The sequence below is a fragment of the Mercenaria mercenaria genome, chromosome 11, assembly GCF_021730395.1.
Source record: "Mercenaria mercenaria strain notata chromosome 11, MADL_Memer_1, whole genome shotgun sequence".
Lineage (NCBI taxonomy): Eukaryota > Metazoa > Mollusca > Bivalvia > Venerida > Veneridae > Mercenaria > Mercenaria mercenaria.
In genome coordinates this window covers 71,065,157-71,077,951 of record NC_069371.1, presented here as the reverse complement: position 1 = coordinate 71,077,951, position 12,795 = coordinate 71,065,157, and the positions used below count along the sequence as shown (strand labels likewise).

The window sequence follows — 12,795 nt, the reverse complement described above, 5'->3', positions numbered from 1 at the left end:
TTGTCTTGTTCCACTTAGACTTAATTCTGTTTTTGTTTAGAACACGTGTTTTATATTTTAAGATACATGTAGAGTTCTAAATAAATCATAGCAAAGCAGTGTTTGAACACTATTAATACACTACGAACGAAATAATTTTCACGCCCACGTGAAATAATTGAGCTCGACGTATAACCGCCGGAGTGTATAAATTGTGCACAAACACGGTTTTGCTGTTTATTAATTCTAAATTTAAATGTATTGCTTTTCTTAATGTCTGTTGGTTACTGGATGCGTTAAAATTCATTCACACTCTAAGCGCCATTCTGATATGCGTGCTTGCTATCCTCATTTAAGGTATTAGGCCCCTAATAGTAATGTTTGCTTGGTATATTCTTATAGCTGACCGTGCTTCGCACTTTGTTGCAAATCTTTAAAAACTTTTACCGTGCCGTTTTTACAAATTTTGTGTAATTTATGGTATTTCCTCAAGCTCAAGTAGAGACAAATTTCAAAGTGGTGGCCTTTATCCAAAACGTTTGCAGAGAATTCATTATACCATTATTCTGTATGAGAGAAACATCAAACTATTGGTAAACAATTATAAAACTTAAAATAAAAACTGCCAATATCATTTTTACTAGGTTGCCTCGAGTAAACGGATTTAAGGAGACAGAATTCTAACTCCAACATTAAAAAAAATTGGTCGAATCCTGCGGGTCTGTTTTGAATTTTGCTCACTTCATTCAAAAATAACCATGGGGCAGAAGTAAAACCTACCTACATTTCTTCCACAATATGTAATCTAAAGAACAAGGAAATTCATTGTTGCAAGCATCAAAGACGCCGCCAAGTGTTGTGTCTGAAGTACATTTATTGCAATATGAGAAATCACCTAATCATTACTTTATTAGTCTGACTGGCTACAAGTTATCAACATTAGCACATAAAACAATATATGTTATAAACTGTTTAAAACATGAAGAATAAACATGATAGAAAAGTTTTACCATGCAATACAAATCCTCTACCTGCAATGACATTAACATTGCGAATAGGTGGTCCCTTCACATACAAAATTAAAGTAATTATTTCACTAACTACCTTACTGAAAAGTTCTTATATGTAGGAGCGTGTGTATGAAGTTTCACAGAAATGCAGTTTGTTGGGAAATGAGGAAATGTTGAAATTATTTCAAAGTTGTGGTTCACAGAAACCATTATTTTTATTATCATGTAATGTAATGAGTGTTTTCTATTTACTGATGAAGTTTTATGGACCTTAGTCACCTACATTATAGATTTCAGAATGCAGATTATACACAGCAATTTACTGTTTCCGTTGCCAAAAACAACCAAAAATTTTGTCCAAGAAGAGAATGATATAACAACATAAATAATCTCTATATTGCCCCTATTCACAAAGCATGAATCTTTCTTATATACTTTTGAATATCATAGAATTCTTTTTTTTTCGGACGAACGATAAACTTGAAGTCCTCGTTGAACTGTAAGGTACTAGGAGTATGTCAGTGTCTAGATTCAAACCTAATATTACAAGAAATTTAGCAAGCATAATAACCTACTGCCAAAGTGTAGAAAATATTTCAATGAAAATGTGTTTTTTTCTTCTTCTTTTTTTTGTCAGGAATGGACAAATACAAAAACTATCTATTAAATTAAAAACAAAAAACAAAAAAAGAAGCAAGTAACAAGATATAATAAAACCAGAGCAACTGACTAGTCATATAAGATCAATGAACATATAAATTCAACAAGGAATTCTATTTTAAAGTCACTGATGCTTTGATAAGTTATGGTCCCATGGCTTTTGATATTTCGATCTAACCACATTTAAAGAAGTATTAACTTGTCACTGACAAATTCAGCCAAATGCTCTTTAGCCTATTGCACACCTTAGTTGACAGTGTATATCTGTAAACAATGAGTAGACCTATATGACACATAAGCAAAAAAAAAGAAAGAAAAAACAACAATCAAACAAAAAAACAAATAGAAATAGGAATTTGCAAAAGTGTGCGTATTCTGAAATTACATCACTGTACCTATCAACAAAGAAAATAAGACAAAAGGTTAAAAATAAGTTAACAGCGGCACTTCCTTCGTTCATTTCAACATATCTATGCTTATTGATTCCTTTATTTACTTTGTAAATACGTTTTTTTCCAAGGAATTTTTATGCAGGCAAATTGTAATTTTCCATAATTTTTTTTTAAATATTCTCTTCGAAGTTTACTGCAAGATTATTGTAAAATACACGAACGCTCCCTTGTCCAGGCGATTCACGCGTTGCAGTATGGTATATCTGCGGTGTGTTCTATTTATAGAAAATGAGATAGGTAAGTAGGTCATGCTAAGGATAGAAATAGAAAACTTGACTTACAGAGTAACCTCCCTTATCAATAAATCGGATCAACATTTTTGACGAAATTGTAAATAAAAAAATATGTTCTGCTCTACAAATAAGGAGAGGAAAGACAGATAGCATTGTTTTAAATCACATAATAAATTGCATTACATACATTTTTATGTTTTCTTTCTACCATTTTTTTGTTTATTCACTAAAATGTATTGTGCAATATCGTTTATCCTTTTACAAACTATTCACTGTGTTCAGTTTATCACTCCGAAACTATTCATTACCATCTTTACATGGTCCGAAATAAAAGTGTATCCCATATACTCGACACCGCCTTCAGGGCGGCGTCGAACGAAGGCAAAATTAAGAACTTTTACCGTATGTAACTCAGTATTTTTAAAGATGTCTAACTCTACCCCCTCTGTTTCAGAGGTATATTCACTTTGAACAGCAAGAAATCGCTTATCAAATCATTTTTTTCCCCCATTTTTTGTACAATAAATCAATAACAAGTCTTGAAAGAAGTTAAAACTTACTAGAAAAAAAGGAAAATAAGGAAAAAAAATTTGGCCCCAGTGGGGCTTGAACCTACGCCCCCCTGAAAATTGCAGTCAAAGTAGGTTTATGGTAGGAATTGAATACTCTTCAAAAAGGAGGTACACTATTATGGGCCTAATACCTTAAATTGCATGTTTAATCTATTAAACTAAAAATTTTGATATACATAATTTGAATGATGTTATCAATGTACTTAATACATGAAATGCCTTAAATTGTGGTATACCATAATTTGGGCAAACAAAACGACAAGTTAAGCCCAGGTTTCGGGTACATTGTCACAAAATTAGTAATTACAATGAATTTCTCATATCATTTTCGTTAAACTGGACGTTCGGTGAAAGATATTTTGTTTCAAACTGTGGAAGACTTTAAATATGAAGATAGCATTAGTCTCCGAAATTAATGTTTTCTCTTATATTTAAATGATAGCGTCTAACAAGAGGGAAATATTTCAAAGGATACCGGCATTGATATTTTCTCCCTTTATTCTCGGAAAAGACAAGGTAGGAATATTAAACGTAAACTTCGTGAAAGGAAGACAGTCGCTTAGGCCTATTGCAATATCATAATACAAAAATCTGATAACTTATAATATTTACCTTAAATTTAGATACATGTATATTTGAAGTCATTAAAATTTCATTTCTAAAACGAATATTTATGAAATAAAACCTGTGTAATTTTAGCCAATGAAATACTTGGAAAGAATATTATAGTTTTATTATGAATAAGTGCTTCAATGCAAACCCATACGTTCACAAAATTTAGTTCTACAGACCATCAGCTTTAAAAGAAACAGGCTGAATTACAATAAAACTACACTAGGGTTACTTAAAATCGTATTTTCATTTCATTGGTTGTATTCAGCAAAAAGCATTGTTTAACCGTTCATCATTTTATTGGGCCGTATATTGGACCGTTTATCGGCTGTAAATACTAACAGGAATGAATAAGACATAATCACTGTATTGTTATTCTAAGGAATATATCCGTTGTTGATAATATATTTATTGGCATTCCTGTGTCTTTCTTTATTTTAGCTGGTACGTAATTGCCCACGTGTTACAAATGTTTCCTCAGTAAAGTCGGTTTTACTGCCTCTAAAATTGTGCAGCTAACGTCAGACCATTTATCTCTTTTGTTCTATTTTATACCAAAAAAATATCATTTGGATGCAAACTATTTACTGCCTTTCATTGTAACATGCTTTATAGCAATCTGTTGACTACAGCGTTCGAGACCATAAAATATACTTGAAAGACCAAGAATTTCATGTGAAAATTATGACATGTGTCATCAATAACTGCCATTACTATATAAATCAGGAAAGTGATTGTGGAAGAGAAACGCAAGAGCAACTTGCTCTGACGAATCTTAATGTGTTTTGTGAAACCGTAACTGTAAAAGATAAAATTTATCATAAGATTGTTCGGCAAGGACAACTATGGACCAAAAGCGTCCATATGTTTTGCTTCTACTACTACTTGGGTTTTCAACATGCTTGCTGACTGTGCACTCGAAGTAGGTGGCTTGTCTTATCATATTTTCGTGTTTTATCAATTCATATTTTTGAAGATCTATTAAGAAGCAGCACATTATAACGTATATGAGCCGCGCCATGAGATAACCAACATTATAGTGGCTTTGCGACCAGCATGGATCCAGTCCAGCCTGCGCATCCGCGCAGTCTGGTCAGGATCCATACTGTTCGCTTTCAAAGCCTATTGCAATTAGAGAAACCGTTAGTGAACAGCATGGATCCTGACCAGACTGCGCGGATGCGCAGGCTGGTTTCGATCCATGCTGGTCGCAAAGCCACTATGTTGGTTTTTCGATGGCACGGCTCATATACAGTTTGTCTTGTTTATCAGCTATGTTTGCTACAACGTTACGCATTTTTGTTTTTATTTTTGAAACCTTAAATGATAATTTGTTCAGAACGAGTATTATCATATTAAGCATTAATATCAATTCCACTATAGTATTTCACGTTTTCTTAGCTTTGATGATAATGATTTTGTCACATGCGCAGAACGACTGTACCAAATCTGTAATGAGAAACATCGATTTTCTTTCATGAGTTTGTTTTTTTACGATACTGATTAAGTACTTTATTCTGTGGCCTGTCTCTGTGGGTCGGTATCTATAAATTAAACTCTCAAACGTCAAAATCAAACTATATGTAGAAAGACCAGACAATATACTATTATACGGACCCTTTCACCTGTTATTATCCACATTAATGTAAACAAATGCTATTTTCGACAAGGTTTCCCTTCCGGCGTTTCTGTTAAATTACTAGAGATGCTTTTGAGAAAAGCGCATGTCTCCCACAACTGCCTTGTTTGTCTGGATTGTTCAGATGAATGGTTCCTATCAAAAATGTCTAATTTGTCTAGATGGCCTAGACGATTGGAACCAATTAGATGGTCTAGACGAGTGGATCCAATCAGTAATTCAAGGGCCATAATTCAAAAGTGCCTGGGCGGATTTGGCTAGTTATCGAACATGGCCGAGGTCTTATGGTCAAACACATTTTGTTCAAGTTTGGTGAAGATCGGATGAGAAGTGTTCATCTTAGAGTGCGGACAAGCTTTGTGACAGACACACACGCACACAGACAGGAGTAAATCAATATGTCTCCCACACCACTGTGTGGTGGAAGACATAATTAGTATGAATTTCATTAAAGTTTTTTGTGTGTAAAAAATGCATATCCATTACAGCTTTTTTCTATAATAATAAATATAAACAAGGCTTCCTTCTTTAAATAAAGATTTTATTTTACAAATCTTGAATGTTTCCCATCAATGTATTCCAGTTGCTTCCCCTGTACGAATTTTATATGCTTCCATATTTACAAATCTACAACATGAAGCAAATCATAACTTACTGCATATTTAAGTTAACTAAATGCTGTATGGCGTTACCATGGCAACACGAACGCGATATAAAATTGAATACTGCGTATTATTAGGAAGTGACACACCTGACTTTTTATTCTAAAAATAGTGTGTTTTTATCGTTTTCTTTTTCTATAATGTTAGTAATTTCAGGGTATTATAAATATTTGCTTGACATTTTATTCTAAAAAGATTGTGTTTTTATCGTTGTTTTTTTCTACAATGTTAGTAATTTCAGGATATTATAAATATTTGCTTGACATTTTATTCTAAAAAGATTGTGTTTTTATCGTTGTTTTTTCTACAATGTTTTTATTCTAAAAATATAGTGTTTTTATCGTGTTTTTTTTCTACGATGTTTTTATTCTAAAAATATTGTGTTTTTATCGTTGTTTTTTCTATGATGCAAGTACTTTTCAAGGAATCATAAATGTTTGGTTTGACAACTATTTATATAATTCAAATACCTTCCATTTTGTTTATACAGTTGATGCAAAACTTCTGTTACTATTATAGTCAATATTGATCAATCTTATATCAGAACACCTACGACGAAAGCAGCTGTTACGAGATCTTGCACTTCTAAATACAGTTTCAAATACGGGTTACTCGATACTATGTACTTTGTTCTTTCCGTCCTTGTGAGTAAATATATTTAAAGTAAACGTTTACCTGCAATCGATTCCATCCCAAAAATAAGACTCAATCCGGCTGCCAAGAAGCAACCATAACGAGCCATGTTTCTAAAGCAACCAAAAGCACGAGCAGTGCTTAGTAAAATAATAATTATAATGATTATATGTCTGCGAAAACTCGAGATGACGACCATCCGCAGTGCCAGCCACGTTTTGTTACAACATGAAAGACAATTCTTTCGCTTATTAAAATGCCGTTAACTAAGAAACTTATTCCGTATGAATTGTGTGCTAGCCATTTTCATGTTTTGAATGATTATGAAAGCCTATGACACTAATTCCGATCATATCAATAACATGAAAATCCAGTTAACAAACTTATCGCATTTTGTCACGTACTGCCATTATACCGCTCTCTCACTATAACACTTTGATTTAACAATTAGATGATATCAGAATTAATCAATTACCCTATGCACTGATACCAAGTATGCCTTCAGATACAAGGAATATTCATTTCTCTTTGAAACCAGATGCCGTCAACTAAAAGCATACAAACGGTCATCAATTCGAACCTGTACTTTAATCACACTGACTAAGAGAACCCCCTTTAATACCTGTATTAAACACGAATATTTAATGCAATATTTTGCAAAGACATAGATGTGGTCAGTACTGATCTCACAACGAAAGGAACATACATTATTGTTAACCTGAACCATTTTTATTTACATCTATCACTTTGTTACCTGCGGCCTAAAGGCCGCAGGTATATTGGAATGCAACAAGTAGTATAGCACATGGGGACTGGGTGATTTCACGTGACTTTTTACCGATATGCGATTGGCTTATCGCATTTATGGAACGCCGTTTTTGCAATATAGCTAGCACTCTACATGATATATAGAGAAATTTTTGTAACCTGAATTCCTCATTCATTATTTCATATAATTTATTCAAACTTTCAGCAATGATCAATATTGATACCTTGTTGTGCATAAGGGTTTTTTATGTTAATTGCTCTTCAATTTCCTTGATTAGGCCTAAAAAAATCTTTGTTTCCGGTAACATGCTAAAAAAAAATTAGGGTAGGTAGGTCGGAATTTTTTCTTTTTTTTTTGAATTTCTTTTTATTGAGAGAGACTTTTCAGAAATTATTTTTGTGTCAAAAATGACTACAAATAAGGGGGTTATGTCTTTAGAGCATCAGTAAGTTGATTTCTAACATCACTCACCATGTTTAAAGCATAAAAAGTGCAGTTTTGCAATTTAAAGGTCCATTACTAAGGGAAAGTGAGTTGGCAATTTTTTTCATAGCCAGTGCATAGACTTCTGCAAGACACTAAATAATGAAGATTGGCAGGTCAAAATTTACAGAAGGTCTTTGGAACTCAAAGAAATGTATGTGTATTATGTTGAAATTTCAATGAATCGACAGAATGACCCCCCAGGTCTTTTTAACTTTCTTCATACTTCATAGAAAAATAATTGTACATATACTGCGATTTATTTCGAATTTCTACATACCAACTTTCATTTTCCAATAAAATGAAATAGTTTCTGTGCTTTTTAAAAGAAATTAAAATGTTCACTTTCCTTAGTATTGGACCTTTAAAAAGTTGAAAAAAAAATTCTCCAAGGCCATAAAAACATTTAGGGTCGGGCCAAAAATTTAGGGTAGGTCGGGATACCGGAAACGAACAATTTTTTTTTACGCCTTATGGTCCTGTGTTGTCAAGCAAGTCCAGGTGAAGGCATGAATCACATTTGTGAAAGCTCTAGTAAAGTATTTCAATAGTCAAGGAATGCGACCAGTTGAGCTAAAAGTTATGTTATACATGAAAGAGAAATATAGTTATTTTTGCTCAAAACAATAACTTTCAGAATTAAGAAATACATAGTTCATATATCTACTTGTAAATCATGTAGAATGGAGTAGTATTTCTTACATTAAAGCGTAATGGCATAATAATAAACAAAACAAGTACGTTATTCACCCATAAGTTACTATCAACAATTTCTTGTCTGTAGAACTTCTGGCCGCAGGAAACCTTTCGACTTGTGCTATACTTACAACTGATAGTTTTAACACTATATGTTTTGCTTTAACGTTTATTATATAAGCGATGTCTGTTTTCAATTTGCATTATCAATTTAACTTCTCGGCGATATATGATCGTCTTGTGTCCATTCGCCGTAAAATCTAACTCACTCACTCAGTGTTAACATGAAGTATTACTCACTTAAATATCACATAAACTATCATACCTACCTTTTCAAAGAATATTCCAGGGAAAATATCCTTAGAAATAATAGTAACATTATGATCATATCTAATCAATACAGACATACAGGTTAACGAGGCGGGCAGAGAAAACCAATGATAACAGCTACGCTGGGCACAATCTGTTCAATTATTTACTTTTTAATACGCAGCAGAAGTTGAATCGAAAACTACAAGATAATACGCATAGACTGTCATAAATGTGTATTGGGGAAATACTATATAAATATCATATGGCTGATATTGTCAACCCGAGGGCCGAATGTCACCCGAGGCGAAAGCCGAGTGGTGACACTCTGTTTCAAGGGTTGACAATATCAATGTCACACAAGCTGCCATATGATATCTATTTTATTATACCAAACAAAATTAAGGTAAAAAAACTGTTTCTAATTTGTTTTTCTTTCTGACAGTTACTGTCGTCTGAATCGCCAGTGTACACATTACTACTGTATATGTACAAGGGAGGCAATCATTTCATGATTTGGTTAAAAAATTGAAGCAGTTATTTGCCCTTATATGACATTCAAAATGTCAGCGCGGTCAAATTACCTGACAGACACTTTCACTAGGTCACGTGTCAAAAAGGTTGAAAATGTTTTTTCGATAGTCAAAATATCTCTTTCTTGGGTAATGGGATTTTATCATTGTAGACAAAAGTGAGATATAATAAATCTGGTTATCAAATATGGCATTCGGCTTACAAGTTTATTAGCTATGGCCACCATATACTTTTACCAACGAACAGTAAATCTGTTTTGATAAGCAATAAGCATAAGAGCTGAAAATTCTTACAAGATACTGATAAAGATTTCTTTGAGTGTGTCTAAAACTGGTGCGCCTACGATATATTACAGACTCCGGCAAATACCGTATTCAAGTAATGTTATATTTTGTAACCATGATAATCCTATCTGTATATTATACACCTAATTAGTGCGGGCATGCAAAATTTGTGTATTTTTGCCGTGCGCTTTGATGATAATGATTTTGTCACATGCGCAGAACGACTGTACCAAATCTGTAATGAGAAACATCGATTTTCTTTCATGAGTTTGTTTTTGTACGATACTGATTAAGTACTTTATTCTGGCCTGTCTCTGGGGGTCGGTATTACGAGTGGAATTTAGTTTAAAATAACGAAAGAGATCGAGGATTTCGAATCCCACGAAGGTTTCTTTTACCTTGCGTTCAGTGCGTACAATTGCAAAGGCATTGACAAGCTGAGAACCAGCTATTGCAATATATAAACCCAAAGATGCTCTTTCTAAATGAAAGTTGTTTCCTTTATGCGTTATTGGCCGATGGTATACCAGTATTGTACTTTACAGATCTCTCAGTTCATTTGTCTATCAGTCTAATAGCATAATAAACTGCCTGCCGACCAGCTTTTACAAAACAGCTAACCTAGTTTTCTTTTATTTTGGCGTACGCCTACACGTATTGCTAGAAGCAATGCTGCTGGAATAGGTGTGAACTGGAGGTCAGGTGTACGATATCTTATTGAAATTGTAGTATCTGGGTGAGCGCCAGAGGTAATGTACACTTGTCCGGGTCAGTATCAGACGAACTATATGTAACTCATATATTAGTCTGGCTACCGACTAGATAATCTTTCTTTTTAGAAAAAAAAAAAATCTGTTATATATTCTAACTTCATCACTCTGAATTTTGAGAAAAAAGGGACATAATTATACAAAATTTGAATAGCCTCAGGAGTTATCTCTTATGAATAAAACACATAGTCTAAACATAAACTACTCCTATGTGATAACAGAAACAAATCGTTCTTTGAATAAACTGATGGTATTGCAAATTAATCAATATTTTGGAGACAGGGGTAAATAATCTCATATTTGCTGATCCTGTATCTCATAATACTATCGCACTCATCCAAGTTGCTTTTTATGTTTTCATATTATGTTATAAAAAAGATCATTTTAAACACGGGAGGGGATCCAACATATGTATTCCCAAATGGACACCGCTTAAAATCATATGTTGTGCTTCCGGTAGTACATATGTGGTAAACATTTCACAGAAAAATACGTGAGATTTTTATTTGTGATTAAATATTGTGAAAACGACATTATTTTGCCAAAAAATCGCGATGCAGTGCAACCGAGTATACATTACCTAGCATGTTAGTGCATTTACCTTACCTGTATTTGTAGAAATGACGGAGATAAACCAATCCTCCGTGAAGAGCTATACTGAAAAGTAGCAACATTTTTATCAACAGGTGGAAATATGTTGTTTAGTTGCCCTGCGCTTACTTAATTTTGCCCTCGCAACCTTCCGTATGCTAAACCCCATCCAGAAGAAAAAATATTTGGCGATCAATTTGCCAGAGAAGTATTTTTCGGCGAAAAACCGAATGGGATACATATGTTGTGCATGGGCTACATATGTGATGCATAAGATTTTTTTAGAACTCCACAGATCTTGAGCTTAAATGGTACCTGGATAGCGAAACGAACTGGAAATACGTGCCAAGTATATGTCACATACATATGTACATTTGTATGAAAGGGATAACTTATAAACGAGCACAGCTTTAAGCTTATATTAGATGTTGTAGAACATTTCCACTTAGGAGTCTACGCATCTCTCCTAAATCCGAAGGCGTTAATGTGTTGCTTACGTGTGTTGACCTGTGAATGTCGGAACTATGCATGTTTAGTTTGGTGTGTAGTATATTAGTTGCCGATACGGTCTGCGTAATTATATGTTCTTGAACCTAGAGGTCTTTTCATGTTTGCTTTACCCGTTCATGTGCGCCTCTATATATATCTTCGGCGGTATTTTGCATCGTTATCTGTGGAAATTGTCTGTCCGTGAACCGAGTTATGGAGCAAAATATCTGTCTCGGGCAACGAACTCAAAAATAAAATGTAATAAATACTTTATGGTCAGGGTGTTTCAGGAGGTATTTTGGTTTGCCTGATACAGAACTACTGGCCCAGGCTTAGTCCTGGCTTCCAAAACTCTAAATTCCGCTTTTTCATATATATTTTTTTTATAATTACGGCTTTTCCTGGCTTCCAAAACTCCAAATGCCGCTTTTTCATATATATAAATATTTTTTAGTTGCGGCTTTAGAGAGCGCTCCAGTCCAAATCAAGCATAAACGGGTGCGCTGAAGTATCTTAAGCTCCCGTCCAAATCAAGCATAAACGGGTGCGCTGAAGTATCTTAAGCTCCCGTCCAAATCAAGCATAGACGGGTGCGCTGAAGTATCTTAAGTTAGTGTAAGCTCTCCACTACATGTACATATGATATTGTGGACCTGGCACTTACTTGTGTAGAACTACGTTCTTACATGTATACCGCAACTCCACATTCTAGGCCTATCATAGTTTGTGGAAATATAGGAGGGAGGATATCCTGCAAGGTACTCAGTCATATAATCAGAACATAGCTGCGTCTGGTAGGTAACTTAATCAAATTAAGGGCCCACGACATATTTCATAATTTAATGACCATGCTCAGTAATAATCACACAATTTTTGACCGAGTGCCTTGCAATATATCCTCCCTCCTATATTGCCACAAACTATATAGGCCTAGCTTGCGAAGTTACTGCGTAGTACAACACAAGTAAGTGCCAGGTCCACAGTATCTTATGTATTGGAGCGGCCGGGCCAACAGTTCTGTATCGGGCAAACCAAAATTACCTCCTGAACTGAAATCCCAGACCCAAAAGTATTTATTACATTTTAATTTCGAGTGCGTTGCCCGAGACACAGATATTTGGCTCTATAACTCGTACATGATTCAAAGACAGACAATTTCCACAGTTCACGATGCAAAATACCACCGAAGATATATATAGAGGCGCACATGAACGAGTTAAACATGCACGAAAAGAACACTGGGTTCAATAACATATAATTACGCAGACCGTATCGGCAGCTAATATGCTATACACCAAACTATACATGCATATTTCCGACATTCACAGGTCAACACACATAAGCAACACATTAACTCCTTCGAATTTAGGAGATGCGTTGACTCCTTAGTGGAAATGTTCTACATCATCATATGTAAG

The 12,795-nt window shown here is 34.2% G+C and overlaps 1 protein-coding gene across 4 annotated transcripts in view; it reads right to left on the bottom strand.

The window, feature by feature from the left end:
- Window positions 1–12,795, bottom strand: part of LOC123533005 (inositol hexakisphosphate kinase 3-like) — a 374,160-nt gene that overhangs the window by 345,459 nt on the left and 15,906 nt on the right. Inside the window, exon 1 of one of the 4 annotated variants that reach the window (XM_045314653.2) lies at window positions 8,730–8,753. The exons of 2 other annotated variants lie outside the window; for them this stretch is intronic. Coding sequence is in view for 1 of the 2 variants with exons in the window: in XM_045314646.2 (XP_045170581.2) it covers window positions 6,495–6,561 (67 nt within the window). In the remaining variant the exon portion in view is untranslated. Of the gene's footprint in view, window positions 1–6,494; window positions 6,646–8,729; window positions 8,754–12,795 lie in introns of those variants that run through there. One more of the 4 variants, XM_045314646.2, reaches the window with a different exon arrangement.